The following is a 15,548-nucleotide window of genomic DNA, read 5'->3' as shown; positions in this document are numbered from 1 at the left end:
ATCGGCAAAAAGATAAATGGTCTCTAGCAGCATGACCTTTCCCCATACCACAGTGACATTGAATCATTTTAAAGTTATTTACATTTTCTTTCTTCCCTGGAAAAACGTTGACAAGGCTTTCACGGACCATAATGGATACACAGTAACATCTGTGGGAAGCGTGACTGCATCAAGAGCCCTTCCTCGATTCCTCCTCACACCAACCAGCCTTAATTAATAGTGGAGAGGTGATTCCAGAGTGAGCTGGCTGAGCTCACTGTGGGAGATGCCACAGCTCCCAAAGACCTAAGAGGGGTTTAACCAGCAGTGTCTCCCTGCCTCAAGCTCATGTCCCTTCAACTCTGCTTTTCCGAGGTGAATTTGGCTCATAACCCCCATCAGGCTGCAATTGGACTGTGACAGCACAAAAATACCTGAGATAAGTCTTGGCTTTTCTTTCCAATCTCTAGTGGAACATCCCCTGGCAGAGGCTGTGTCGTGGTGTGCACACATTGTCCCAAACACACCAAAAAGTGCTGCTGCAGAGACCTGTGACCTCAGCAAGCCATTCCCGGGGTAGGATAAAGTTTGGCACCACCCCTGCACTAATTCCCAGCAGGAGCAGGGACAGGCTTAATAAAAATGAAGAGAACTCAGGTTTTCCCTTCCTCCATCCTCTCCTGAGTATTTGGGGCTTTAGGAAGTAAAACCCCTCCCCTGGTGGAAGCAGAAGGTGACTCCTGAGTGACTCCTGTCCCCACAGACACAGCAAGCCAGGGGTGGTGGGGCCAGATTAGCCCTGGCTCATGAGCCTTCAACAGCTTTCCTGGATATTCCAGCAGCCTTCCCTGGCATTCCTGCTCCCGTTCCAGCCCAGGCATCCCAGCCCTGTCCCTGCACGGCTGTACCGAGGCTCCCCCCACGAAACTCGAGCCCTGCTTGGTTTCCTCTAATATTCATGACAAGTAATGTGTCAACCCCCAGAGGCACCGAGGGATCGTATTCCAGCAGTGCTGTGCCCACAGGGGTGACACAGGCTCACCTGGGCTCCAGGGTCATGCAAGGGACCAGGACAGGTGCCAGGGTCACCTGTGTCATCATGGACAGACTGCAAATGTCTGAGCTGCTACTTCTGTGTTATTTTGGTGACAGCTCCTGCAAATGCTGGCACTGAGGGGTGGCTCAGGACTCATCACTGTGCTTGGTCCAAACACTTCAACTCACACGCAGGACATGACCCTCATGTTGAAGTGGGACAGAAATATCCCACCTGATCAAAGCATGTCAATTAGTGTTCATCTAAGTTAATGAGATGCTTCAACTAGCACAAGGGAATTTATTTCAGAACATAATGATTTTTCTGTTGGCAAATGTAGTGATAAAAACCTGCACAAATCTGTATTTCAATGGAGCTGGGCTGCAGCCTGGCTCCAGACTGGCTCAGGGTGGTTGTGCTGCCCTGGTGCTGTGGCATGGCAAATATCAGCATCCCACAATTAGCATGCAGCTTATTAATCCCTGCAAATAAATGAGCCTGGTCCTCCAGTCCAGAAAAACACTTGGGGGACCAATTCTTTATTTCTGAGTGTATGATTAGTACAAATTAAAACCAGAATAAGTTTTAATTTTGCCACATCAAGCAGGTTCATCAAAACACCCTTAACCCCCAGAGTCAGATCCCAATAAAGGCATAACAAGGGGATGTTTCAACTAGAATGATTAGGATAGTTCATGAAAATTAATTTTGAAGTTCATGGCAGCCTCCTGTCAGAAACAGGCCACAGTGAGGAGGGAATGTTCAGGAAATGAAAATGAAAATGAAAAGGCTGTGCTAAGTACTGCTGGTGGCAAGGAGCAGGCAGCACTCTCATAAAATAATCACATCCTATGAAGCGAATTCAATGTGATACACTCAACAACTGGAGCCCAATTCCCAAATACAGAGCCCTGCTGCCCAAATCCTCCCTCATTTACTAATAAATGAGCCTGGTCCTCCAGTCCAGAAAAACACTTGGGGGACCAATTCTTTATTTCTGAGTGTATGATTAGTACAAATTAAAACCAGAATAAGTTTTAATTTTGCCACATCAAGCAGGTTCATCAAAACACCCTTAACCCCCAGAGTCAGATCCCAATAAAGGCATAACAAGGGGATGTTTCAACTAGAATGATTAGGATAGTTCATGAAAATTAATTTTGAAGTTCATGGCAGCCTCCTGTCAGAAACAGGCCACAGTGAGGAGGGAATGTTCAGGAAATTAAAATGAAAAGGCTGTGCTAAGTACTGCTGGTGGCAAGGAGCAGGCAGGACCTGGCTCTGCTCCTTCTCAAGCACTCTCATAAAAGAATCACATCCTATGAAGCCAATTCAATGTGATACACTCAACAACTGGAGCCCAATTCCCAAATACAGAGCCCTGCTGCCCAAATCCTCCCTCATTTACTAAGGGCTCCCCGTGGCTCTGATTTGGGCTGCTCAGAGCCATTGGAGCAGGTGCTGCTGCAGAGGGGCCCCAGGGGCTGCACATTGACCAACAAACAGAGGACAGCACGGGGTGTTCAACTGCACTTCCCAAAAAGCACACTTCAAACCAACTTCCCTCCAACACTGCAGCCTTCTGCCACCCTGGCTCTGCCCAGCACACACAGCCTTGCTCTATCAAACCCACAAGGCACCACTTGGGCTGTGGGACCTTCATCCCAGTGCACCCAGGGGTGGTTCTGGTGCAGGGATCCACAGCCCCAAGGAAAACAGCAGTGCTCCTTTTCTGCACCCACAGACACAGCTGGGCTGGTGCCTCTGTGTGTCAGGACTCTCCTGTCCCCAGCACAGAGGTCCCCAGAGATGAGGCAGCAGCAAACCCACAGCAGGGTTCTCTCCAGGAGCAAGAAACTATAAATTTCAGCATCTACTCTGCAGACAATATCATAACTCCTTTCAAATTATAATTCACATTTGAGAAAACAAAACAGAGCCCAACAAATCCTAGTACAGCTTGTGGCACACAGAAGGAAAAGCAGCCACAGCTCATGAGTGCCTCAGAAAAAGGAAGCAGCAAACAAGTTCAGCCTCTCAAACCAGGCTGTGTTAAAGTAAAAGCTCATCATACAGCAAGCTGAGACCACCTAAGCTTTGGGAGTTTTTGGTGTTTGTTGGGTTTTTTGGTGTTTTGTTTTGTTTTGTTTTCTATTTGAGAAAAGAATCAGGGGTCCTCCTTATCTGTTTCAGTTATGGTCCACACAAATGCCAGGACAAATCCTGGGGAAGCACCAAGCACCACGTCCTGAGATGAAATCAACCCCACACCTCATGATTTTGCAACCACCTCTCCCAAACACAACCAGCACAACTGACCTTCAATCCAGAGGGAAGATTCAATCCCAGATCCTGAACAGAGAATGACCCTGTGATCGTTGAGAGAAATTAGGAATCAGCAAGGACACAGCCCCAGATAAGGGGAGCCAGGAGCTATTAAATAATTCCTACAACTGACCTTCAATCCAGAGGGAAGATTCAATCCCAGATCCTACACGGTGAGCAGAGAATGACCCTGTGATCATTAAGAGAAATTAGGAATCAGGCAGGACACAGCCCTAGAGAAGGGGAGCCAGGAGCTGTTAAATAATTCCCCTCTGGCCTCACCTGCGGAGCCCAGGCGAGCCTTGGGGAGGCCCATCCCTTTTTCCAAGCAGATTTGGGGAAATCAGCTGACATCAGCCTTCCACCCCAAGCCCTGCCAGCCCTGTGTGGGTGTCTGTGGGAGGCAGGCCCTGTCCCTGCACTTTTTTCCCTCCTGTACTTTGCACTTCTATTCCCTGCCCTGATTTTTACCCCAGCACAGTGAGGGGAGCCTGGCCTTGCACTCCATCCCTGCTGTTAATGAGTATTCCAATGGGCTGCTTCCATAGATTGAGAACAACATCCTCCCTGGGCAAAACAGAAGTGATTCCTGAATTAATTTAGATTTCCCGCTGCCTTGTTAGACCAGCTGGATATGGCATGCTTCATCTTCCCTGCAAACAGTGCCGCCATCCCTGGGGGACACTCAGCACTTTATAAACCTGTCAAGCTCTTAAAGCCGCTGACCGTGAGGCTTCACAACAAAACTGGGGAGGTTTATGGCCACACACACACCAGCCAGCCCCAGAGAGGAGCTCCAGCACGGGTGGGTTGGGACGGAGGGGATGTTGTTTTGTGCTGTGCTTTCATTTAAAAGCAAGCAAGCAAAAAAAAAAAAAAAAAAAAGCACCGCATGATTTATTTTAAAGCATCCAAGCTGCTGCAGCCTGCGGTGCTTTGAGAGCGTGTGTATATACATGGGAAATGGGAGATTGTCTCCAAAGTCATTTGCATTCATTCCCCTCTCCCCCTCCTCCGTGCAGAGAGTGTTTTTGAAAGGCCTTATCCTGCAAAGGGCTGAATACCTGCAACTTGTGCAGAAATCTGCCTCTGGGGTGCAGAGCACCTGATCGAGCTGATTTTTATTTAGAAAACATATTGTTCTGCCAGTTCCCCCCTCAAATTCTGATTTAGTTCTCTACTCTTAGACAAGCTCCACAAAATATTTTTTTACACAACAACATTTCCAGCATCTCTATGACCCCACTCAGGCCTGGCACTCTCTGAGCTCCGGGCAGAGCTGGGCAGGCAATGCCGGGGCATCCCCGGGGATGCTCCCGCTGCCCAGAGCTGAGCCCAGCCCCGAGCTCAGGGGATTTGGGCTCCAGGCTCGCCTCGCTCCCTGGGGCCGTGCTCAGCTGCCGGATGCTGGCTGTCCCCCAGCTGGAGGGGCTGCCAGCTCCCGGCCACTCCGCTGTCCCTCGCTGTCCCCTCCCGGCCGTTTGCGCAGCCTGACAAGTCGGCATCTGATGGAGCCGCTGCCGTTTGGCTCCCTCAGGGATTATGAGATGACTGCAGCAGGTCCCAGCTATTCTCTGCAGCCCAGCATGTTGTTGCTTCATTAAACGCCAAATTGTTACATTAATTCTAACTGCCCTGTAGAGATGTAGCTGTCAGGAGTGATTTACTCGCCTCCAGCTGACTCGGAGCCTTTTTCCAGGCTCTGCAGAGGCGCTGGAAGAGGCCAGAGCCTGGATGGGAGTGGGATGCAGGACTTGTGTCCAGCCTGACACTGGCTCTGCCCTCCCTGGAGAGACAGGGACACTCCTCAGACCTCAGTGGAAGAAGAACCAGGGAGCTAAAAAACGTGTGGAATTTGCTTTTGCTGAGCTGTGGGCGGCTGGTGATGAATTTTCCTGTGGACAGGCAGCACCTTTGCTGGAGCATTTACTGAGACCAAATCTCTGGGACTCTCCCTTGTGCTACCCAGCAGCTCTTCCTGAGCCCCAGGAGGAGGATCCAGAGGTTTTCCTGCCTTGTTCCTGAGGATGGTGATTTGGGCAGGAGGAGGCCAAGAAGGACATGAAGGCAGTGGGAACACCTCTGCTCAGATGCTCTGATACATCTGGGAGAAGCCACCAGAGGGACCTGAGGATGGGCTGGCCATGTCCACCTTCCCTGCTCCCTGTGGATGAGGGGTTTCACCTGGCACACACCTGCAAAAGGGGCACTGAGGTCCCCAAGCTCTGTGACCAAGATCTTGGTCCCCTTTTGTCACCTCCTCCCCTGGATCAGACTGGGTAGGAGAGGAGGTGTCTGTCCCCTGGGCATGAGGGATTTGGTTTCATTGGCCTCACATGGGAAATTCAAATAAGAAAAAAACCACACTGCTTCTACTGTTTGGCATAAAATCTAAATATTTCTGTAGGGAACACAAGTTTAGGCACAAAGGTGAATATGCTGTTTGGGGGGGGAAAAAATTGATTTTCCTCATTGAGAAGACAAAAAAATTTCCTGCCTCCCCTGTCATGCACTGATGGAAATCAGTGGAGGTTGTAAAGCCACCTGCAAATTGAGCAGTGCAAACCTCTTCTTCCAACTCTGCCTGGGTTTTGACAAGCTGTCAGTCAGTTGGACAGTGTTAGTTTTATTTGCCTCTTTCAAATTGGTTTTCTTTTTAATGGGAAGAAAGCATTTATATTAATGGAATCCTTGAGCCTCGGCCCTGAAAGGAGAAGCTGAAATGCAATCCCTGAATTTGAGCTCAGGACACTCAGAGCTCTTCTCCCTGTTCAGAGCAGCAACTTCCAGCCCTGTTCTGCCTTTCTGAGCAAAGCACAAAGGCAGGGGGAGATTTGCATTTCTTCCTTTCTTAAATTCAGCCATCCCCTGGGAATTCCCAGGGGCAGAGGAACAACAGCACCGTTATTTACTGGGAGGGGAAACAATGAGAAAAATATCTATAAAACACAGGTTCAATTACTACAGTTATTAGACTGTTTTTATAACAACAGAATTACCCTAAAACCAGCTGCATTTCTGTCTTTCTGTTGTTAATTCTTCATTTTTAGGAAATAAGAGCACTTCAAAGTATTTTTTTAGTCTTTTATATGAAAATATTATGAATTCTTGAACTGCCAAAATATTTTTATGCAAAACACCTTCCCAGATTTGCTGAGGGCATTTCTAGATACAGAATTCTTGAAAATACAAACTCTTCTTTTCTCTTTCAGTGAAGTTCTGCAGTCTGCTTGTTTTAAATCCCACAGTTTTCTATTTACTCTGTAAGAAATATCCCTGTGGGGTGACTACAGGCTGGCAGCAACAGTTGTCTCTTTATTATTCACTTCTGGAGAAGGAAGGAGAAGCTGCTGAGCCCAGCACTGGACTCAGGAGCTCAGAACTGAAGGACACAAATTTTTGCCTGGGGTTTCTCCTGTCCCTGCCACGGCTCTCAGAGTGAATCTCCTGGAGAGAAAAAGGGAATTTCTCTGTTGGATGAGAAATTCTTCCCTAAAGCCGTGCCCATGGACCTGCTCTGCTTTGGGCAGGCTCCTTGTGCTCCCTGAGAGCAGAACCTGGGGTGCCAGGAGGGAGGGAAGGAAGGAGGGGGCGAGGACATCGTGGGCAGCACAGCCCTCAAACTGCCCACGTGTCCCTTGGAAAAGGTGAGGAATAAAAGCCAGGATGCTCCAGGTGTCCCCCACGGGCATGTGGAAAATCTCGGTGCAAATATTCCCTGACTTCCCAGGGGAGTGAGAACCTCAGAGCTCAGGTGTGTTAAAAAGTGTCTGTCCTCAGATCCTCGAACCAGAGAGCTCAGCACTGCCCTGCACTGTGCCCCAGCAGTGTGACCACGGACACGTGGATGTGTGTGCTTATCTGGATATGCATTCATGTGTAAATATAAATATATATATATATGTATATATATACTTGGTCAAACTGACTCCCTTAGGATATTTTTCCCTTTCTTTCTGATTGAAATATTTCCATTTATATATCTATGTTTCACGTTCACAACTTTCTGCAGACAGACAACATCAGACTCTATTTCCTGTTGCTGTTTCCTGTTGCTTTGCCACAAATGTTGAAAAACAACAATCTCCCATCAAAAATATGATCAATGCTAGAGCAATCCTATTCTCCCAAGGGCTGACAACCTCCCATATCCTCTTTTTTTTTTTGTTCCAAACCATTTCTACATTTCTACATTTCAGTCCTCTACAATAGAGGGTTTGCTCCTCTATTGAAAGAGAATATTTCAACAGGCATCGAGTTTTAAGAACTTAGAGTTTCAGGTTTTTTATTTACTGATATTGATGTGAATTTACCAAAACACTATGTAAAGTTTAGCTGACAAATTTATTTGTAATCTTGAAGTATTTGATCATCAGAGAGAGAGCGAGAATATAAATAAAAGACACTGGACATCCACATAATCTACAGTTAATTCCATAATTTTTACAGATAACAATATACATATTGTCTTGCCTTTCCTCACAATCAGCTTGCACGATATCTGTGGAAATACACGAATGCCTGGAGCAGGAACGTGTCCCCAGGGAAGGGGGTGCTCACTCCAGCAGTGCCTGGGGAAGGGCTCATCTCAAACCCGACCCCCTGAGAAGGTTTTTGGCAACAAGACATCAGGGTGATTTTTGAGACACTTTGCAGTAAAACTGATACAAAGAAATTTCAAGGAAAAGCATAAGATCCACAACCCAGATCCACCACCTGGTGTCCCTGGGTCAAGAAAATTCACCTCTTGACCTCGTGATAAATGTGGAATTACTTGGTAATAAATACATCTATTCACGGTTTAATGCTTATATGGAAGAGTCAACCTAGCAATCTACAAATTAAAAAGGGGAGAAGCAGAATTAACATACGATTTTCATTTTACAAAGGAAAAGGGCTGTTGATAAATGATTGGCATATTAAAGAGCATTTCGTTTTAGAAAAGTGAATGTAAATTCAAAGTAAAACAAAACATACCGCATTGGTGCACTTTTAAAAAATCTGTTGGAAGAACAGAGAAGTTTCCTACCATGGATTTCTGAAGTGATTCACTATGAACATTTCTCCTATAGAAATATAGACATTGTCACACCTTTCACCGTGGATGAGGATTTTATTTTCCCTTAAAAATGTTTCGGTGTGGATGGGTGACGGAACAAGTCCTTGCTTTGGAGAATGCACCGACAACAAAACGCAAAATACCTCATATCAAATCTGTAAAGCACAAGTCTTGGTGTTTGGTAAAGACACGAGAATCAGTTCGGCTGGGACACTCCGGGTGCCAACGGTTGCAGTGCCAGGGCCTTTATCCACCATCATCATCACCACCATCATGCCAGGGTCATCTCCGGAATCCCCTCCGCTCCCTCCGTGCCACATTCCTGCCCCGCTCGGCACTCACGGCTCGTCCCTCTGTCCTTTCCAAGAGCAGGTGACATTTCACAGCACCGAGTCCTTTCCCTTCCCACCACCTCAGTATCAAAACTGAGCGTGGTCAACCTCATCCAGCCAGGAGGCCGGGCTGGCCGGGAAATCCGGGTACCCCCCGCTGCTGCCGGTGGAGAGGTCGGAGCTCGGTCCATTCCCGGCCAGGACCCTCATGGGCTGGGGCACCCCTGGTCCGCTCTGTCCCATGATGGCCAAGCCGTTATCTGGGTAAACCAAGCTGGAGATTAAGGGCTGGTGGCCTGGCAGTGCCTGCAGGGATGCCGGGGACGGGGGGATGCCGTAGGGGCTGGCGGAGCGCAGGTCGTGGTACTGGTCCTGAGCCGGGAGCCCGCTGTGCTCCAGGGCAAAGCTCCCGTTGGTGCCGGCCTGCCGGCCCAGCGCCGGCGAGGCTTCGTTGAGATTGCTGTAAATCCCATTGGAATGGCTCATTTCGGACATGGAGGGCTCATCTGAAAGGGAAAAGGAGAGGTTTTACTGGATGAGCACCGGTCGCACAGGAACTGCTGAAAGCTCCGGGTATAAATAGATTAAAAGGATGGGACCTGAGCAGTCACGCTCTTCCACTTGTAATTCCTTATTATTCCCATCCTTGTTGATAAATCTTCATAGGCAGCCATGGGATTATATTTTTTTTCTGAGTGCAAACACCTAATACGTCTTGTATTTTAAAAAATATGCATGAAAAATACATATTAAAATTTAAGACTGTGATTTTAAAATCATTCTTTAGAGGGGAAGTGAAGTCAATGTCTTTCCACCTTTTGTTTCCATTTGGTTTTGAGGTTTATTGAATTGGTTTGGTTTTTTTGAATTTTGATACCACTTTTAGGAGCTACCTAAACCAATGCAAGATAAATCTCCCATTGCTCAGGAAAAGAGATATTAAATTAAGATATTTGTCTGCTCGGGAACAGGCTAATGAAAACACAGGAACACAGAATGTATTTGTATGGCTTAAAAACACTCCTGAAAAATGAGCAATATTTTTAAAGTTCCCAGCAAAAATTGTTTGTATTCTATGGTGGCTTTATGGACAGTGAGAGCTGCTCTGTTGCCGGGGATACAAACCTGTTTGTGGCATCGAGCTCTCAATAATTGTTAGACATTTTTAAGTTATTATTTATGGACTATTCATATTTAATGAGCTGATACACAGTGTGCATAAACAGACTCGAAAATCAAATAGTTTTTAGGAGCACAGGAGAGGAGCTGAGATGAAAAACTGTGTGTTTATAAATACACAGTCTGTGTAAATATATACAGAGGTTTGCATTTCAGTTTTTCTCCCATTCCTGAAAATGATACAATAATTTGGGATGGAGCAGAACATGTTCCTGCAAATGTAACCCAGCCCGGGCCCTGCTCCTGCAGGTCTGCAGAGTGTGGGGTGAGCTGCTCTTGGTCTGCTCTGGGTTTGTCATCAGAAATCTCAGCTCCAAAAAGGGGACACTCTGTTGCAGAAGCCGCTTAACAGGCAACAATTTCCTTTTTACAGCACAGGAACAGCTCCCACAGGACTGAAGAGTCCTAGCGAGCAACTGCACAAATAAAACCATCCCTAAATAAGATTAAATATATATATATATATTTTTAAAAAAATCATACTCTTTTTTCCCATAGAAATATTGTGGTTCTGGGCTTCCCGGTTTTTGTATTTCCAAGAAAAGGCCGTGTCTGAGCAGCGGCTCTGACTCCGCAGCGCTGCCCGGGGAGTTCTCCCTGCTCCTCCCGCCGCTCTCGGGCCCGGCCGGGGCAGAGCGGAGCTTCCCCCGCCGCTCTCGGGCCCGCTTTTTACAGCACAGGAACAGCTCCCACAGGACTGAAGAGTCCTAGCGAGCAACTGCACAAATAAAACCATCCCTAAATAAGATTAAATATATATATATATATTTTTAAAAAAATCATACTCTTTTTTCCCATAGAAATATTGTGGTTCTGGGCTTCCCGGTTTTTGTATTTCCAAGAAAAGGCCGTGTCTGAGCAGCGGCTCTGACTCCGCAGCGCTGCCCGGGGAGTTCTCCCATGGGATTATACCAGGTTTATTGAATTGGTTTGGTGAGCGGAGCTTCCCCCGCCGCTCTCGGGCCCGGCTGCCCCTCGCTGCCGCGGCTCCGCTTCCACCCCGGTGAATCCCTCTCTGCCCTTCTCCCTCGCCGGCCCCTCGGTGTCACCCACTGTTTATGCCGAAAATTCCGACCGCGGCCCCGAGGGGGTGAAAGCAGCCGGGGCACGGCAGGAGGACACAGCCCGAGCTCGCAAAGCCCGGCTGGGGCTGCGGGGACCGACCTGTGAAGGAAACCTCGGCATCGCTGTCGGGCCCCTCCTCCTGGATGCTGTCCTTGTCGGACTTGGATGTCCCCCGGGATCGCTTCATGTTCCTGAAGTACTGCCCCCACCGCTGCCTCCCCGCGTCCTTCTTCAGCCTTTTCTCCTTGGCCCTGCGGTTCTGGAACCAGACCTGCGAGCGGGGCACGCCGGGCAGCTCCGAGCCTGCGGGGCCGCTCCCCGCCCGCCGCCCCCGGCCCGGCCCGCCCCGAGCCCGCTCTCACCTGCACCACCCGCATGTCCAGCCCCGTCTCCGACGAAAGCTGCTCCCGGACGTGCCGCGCCGGTTTGGGCGAGTTGTTATAAGCGTTTTTGAGGGTCTCCAGCTGCTTGGCCGTGATGGTGGTGCGGGGCCTCTTGGCCGTAGACTCAGCCTCTGCCGACACGGGGCGAGTTAGGGGTGAAGTTACCACGGGGGAAGCGGGACCCCCGACCCTCCCCGGGCTCTCCCGGCACCCTCCCACCCAGTGTGTGAGCCTGTCCCGGAGGGCAGGAGCGCCCCGGGCCGCCCCCCTGCTGCCCTCGGGGGTGGAAGGGACGGGGCAGGGGTACCTCTCTGCTTGGCCGTCTCGTAGTCCGCCTTGCAGACCAGCCTGCTGTCCTCCATGAGGTAGAACTCGTCGCCGGTGGCCAGCTGCCGCTTGCAGACGATGCAGGCGAAGCAGTGCAGGTGGTAAACGAAGTCCTGGGCCCGGCGCACCACCTGGGTCGGGGGGATGCCCTGCTGGCAGGCGGCACACTTCGTCCCGAAGCGCCTGAGCATGGGGGACAAGCGGCGGCCGCTGAGCTGGGGGCTCCGGGCACGGTCCCCGCCGGGCCCGGCGCTGTCCGCGGTGCTGCTCCGGTGCCGCTGTCCCGGTGCTGAACCCCAAACGCGCCCGGGCTGCGACCCCCGCCCGGCCCCGGCCGCCCCCCGTCCCCTCCCCACGCACTTGAAGAAGTCTTCCTTGCAGTAGACGCCGTCCCCGCGGCTGAAGCACTTCTCGGCCAGCTGCGTCTGGCAGTCGGAGCATTTCAGGCACTTGCTGTGCCAGTGCCGGTCCAGGACTTTGAGGATGAACCTGTCCACGATGTGCTGGTTGCAGCCGGCGCACAGCGGGATCTCTGCGGGGAGGCAGCTCCCGTCAGCCCCGCTGGCCCCTCCGCCTCCCCGACCGGCCCGGCCCGGCTCGGCCCGCCGCCCCGGGGCTGCCGCCGACCGCTACGGACCCGGGGGTGGCCCGAGGAACAGCACGAAAAAAAGCATTATTCGTTCAAATTCGTTGTCGCGGCGTCGTGGAGAGCAGCGAACGCCCGGGCCGAGCACACTCCGGGAGAAGTGCCCGGGAGAACCGGGATAAACAAGAAGGGAAGTGATGGAAACGGAATTAACCCCCCGAGCGAGCCGCCGGCAAAGCTGTAATTATCCCGGGCTCTTTTTTCTTTTCCTAAACTTCCAAAATTCACCTGCGAGCAACGGCAGGGTAGCCCGAACGGGGTGGGGCTACCCCGTTCTACCAAACTGCCAAAAATTACGAGAATTGCACTGAAAATAAAAACGCGGCAGTCGTGTCCCGTCCCTCTCTAGACACCGACAGAGATTACACAGAAAGAGATAAGGGTACAGATATGGAGAAATAGAGATATAAAAATAAACAGATAGAGGAGACGGAGAACGAAATGTACAGACATATATAGACATAAATATATAGATTTCAGTATATAGGTATAGATAGAGATAAGCAGGTGAAAATATGGATATGAGGTACATAAATACAGACACATCAGTACAAATAGAGGCAGAGAGATGTATGACACGGCTGTACAGGAACAGATGGGTACGGACACGAGAGTATTTCCATGTAAAGATAATTCTATTTAGATATAGGCGCTGGATCGCCGTGCCCAGGGGTAAGAAGTGGAGGTGGATAATCGTTATCCTCAACAATTCACCGCGTCCAAACAAACAACCCCAACAGCGGCAGGCCGGAGCTCCGGCAGCGGGCACGGTAGCACGGCACAGCCCGGCAATGTCCCGGTCCAGCCCGCTCCGCGGCTCTTACGCTGCATGGCGATCCGCGGGCCGCGGCAGCTCCGCTCGCTCAGGCGGGCCGCGGGCTCTGGCGCATCTTCCGCGGGGCGCGGAACCTCCGCTCTCCCCCCGCCGGGCCCCCCCAAATCAGCGGCTGCTGTGCCCCGCTCCGGGCGCTGCCACCCCCGCGGCGCCGGGGATTTAATTCGCTAAAGCGGGTTATTTTTAGACGCCGGCCCTCGCCGCCGGTGCCGCTCTGAAGCGCCGGGCAGGGAGGGCATCGCGGCGCGCTGTATTTAATCCCCCCCGCCCCCGGGGCCGGCGGCACATCCCCTCCCGCCGCCCCTTCCCGGCTGCGCTCGGCGGGAGGGACGCGGCTCCGGGGATCCCGCAAACGAACCCCGACGGGGCCGGCGGCGGGCGGGGGTCGCGCCGGGTGAGGCAGCGCCGGCCGCTGCCCCGAGCTCGTTGTGAGCCGCAAACCCCGGGATTTGTCCCGGCACGGGTAAAGCACCCCACGGTTCGGTCCCCGCGGAGGCGCGAACCCCCGGGACCGGCCCTCGGCCACGGTAAGCCCCGGAGAGCCCTTCCCGCTGCCTCCCCGAGCCCCGACGGAGCGCAGGACCGCGGGGCCGTGAACGAGCGTCGTGTCCTGCGGGAAAACGGAGTTTGGGTGTCCTTCGTTCTACCGGGGGCTCGATTTCGGGGGTGTCGCCTCCGCCCCTGCAGAGCACGAGCAGCTCCCAGTTGCTCCCGGTCAAACGCGCACCGCGGAGAGCCCGCGGGGACAGCCACGGAAAGGCGAACCGGGGTAGGACCGGGGGCACCGGCCCCGTTCACGGCGGCTGCCGGGCGGCGCGGGCGGTCCCGCTCACGGTGACACCTCTGTCCCCGCACACCGGCGGGGCCCCCGCCCCGGCTCGTCGTTGATTTTCTTTTTTTTAAGCCCCATCGACAGCTTTCGATATTGGTGAGAACCGAGACGGCCCCGCTGCCCCGAATGACCCGCTGCCCCGAACGCGGCTCGGGCTCCCCCGTTGAGCCCCGGCCACACCGGGGGAGAGCAGCCCGGTTCTCCCCGCCCCGCCAGGGCTGGTCCCGTTCGTTCAACGGGACGAAAGAACGTTTAAGAGAAGAATTAACGGAGTTTTTCTAAAGGGGGGGAACAGCCGAGTGGGAGCCGGGCAGGGGGGCGCGGGGGGTCCCCGCAGTCGGAGGGAACCGTCGGGCAGCGGGAAGTCCCCGTTTCGTCCCTGTCCTCGTTGAGCGGGGAGCGGTGGGACCCCGGGGCAGGAGCCGCCGCTCCGCCGGGCCGGGCAGAGCTCCCGTGAGCGCCGCTTTTCCCCGGGATCGACGGGGATCCGAGCCGGCAGCACACAGAGGGGGGCTCTGATATCGGGGACGAGGCAGGAGAGAGCGAGAGAGAGCGCGGGGCGGGCGGGACGCCGGGCGGCGCGGGCGGTCCCGCTCACGGTGACACCTCTGTCCCCGCACACCGGCGGGGCCCCCGCCCCGGCTCGTCGTTGATTTTCTTTTTTTTAAGCCCCATCGACAGCTTTCGATATTGGTGAGAACAGAGACGGCCCCGCTCCGGGACCGGACCCGCTGCCCCGAACGCGGCTCGGGCTCCCCCGTTGAGCCCCGGCCACACCGGGGGAGAGCAGCCCGGTTCTCCCCGCCCCGCCAGGGCTGGTCCCGTTCGTTCAACGGGACGAAAGAACGTTTAAGAGAAGAATTAACGGAGTTTTTCTAAAGGGGGGGAACAGCCGAGTGGGAGCCGGGCAGGGGGGCGCGGGGGGTCCCCGCAGTCGGAGGGAACCGTCGGGCAGCGGGAAGTCCCCGTTTCGTCCCTGTCCTCGTTGAGCGGGGAGCGGTGGGACCCCGGGGCATGAGCCGCCGCTCCGCCGGGCCGGGCAGAGCTCCCGTGAGCGCCGCTTTTCCCCGGGATCGACGGGGACCCGAGCCGGCAGCACTCGGGGGGCAGCGAGGGGGGCTCTGATATCGGGGACGAGGCAGGAGAGAGCGAGAGAGAGCGCGGGGCGGGCGGGACGGACCGGGACGGGCGGGACGGATCCCCCGGTGCCGTCGGGCCGCCCTTCCCCGCAGCCAGCCCCGACCGCCGCCCCGACGGTGCCCCCGGGACACAGACGGAGCTCGGCGGGGCCCGGGGCTCCCAGAGCAGCCGCCGCTGCCTCCGCGGGGGGTCGCGGAGATCTGCGCGCATCTCCCTCACCTGGGCTCCGCGGGAAGGGGCAGAGCTCCGCTGCCTTCTCCGAACCGGCGCGGACCCGCTCCAGCAGCATCGCGGCCTCCGTGGGCGCCGTCCGAAGTGCGCGGGTGGCTGCGGAGGAGTGGCGGAGCGGCGCGGAGGGGCGCGCAGGGAGCGGCGCGGGGCTGGGCGGGGCGGGGGGGCGCGGGGGGCGG

The 15,548-nt window shown here is 53.6% G+C and overlaps 1 protein-coding gene across 1 annotated transcript; it reads right to left on the bottom strand.

Annotated features, from left to right (window-relative positions):
- Window positions 1-8,810: 8,810 nt before the first annotated feature.
- LHX3 (LIM homeobox 3) lies at window positions 8,811-15,427 on the bottom strand. Its single transcript, XM_041406809.1, has 6 exons — window positions 15,358-15,427; window positions 12,046-12,217; window positions 11,666-11,868; window positions 11,338-11,489; window positions 11,075-11,246; window positions 8,811-9,237 (listed from the first exon to the last, which is right to left on the bottom strand). Exons 1-6 carry the CDS (start codon window positions 15,425-15,427, stop codon window positions 8,819-8,821), a joined length of 1,188 nt encoding a protein of 395 aa, XP_041262743.1. The 3' UTR covers window positions 8,811-8,818.
- Window positions 15,428-15,548: the final 121 nt, after the last annotated feature.

Source organism: Onychostruthus taczanowskii, unplaced genomic scaffold, assembly GCF_017590055.1.
Source record: "Onychostruthus taczanowskii isolate IOZ18803 unplaced genomic scaffold, ASM1759005v1 scaffold25, whole genome shotgun sequence".
In the NCBI taxonomy this organism is placed as follows: Eukaryota; Metazoa; Chordata; class Aves; order Passeriformes; family Passeridae; genus Onychostruthus; species Onychostruthus taczanowskii.
This window is presented reverse-complemented; position numbering and strand designations above follow the sequence as displayed.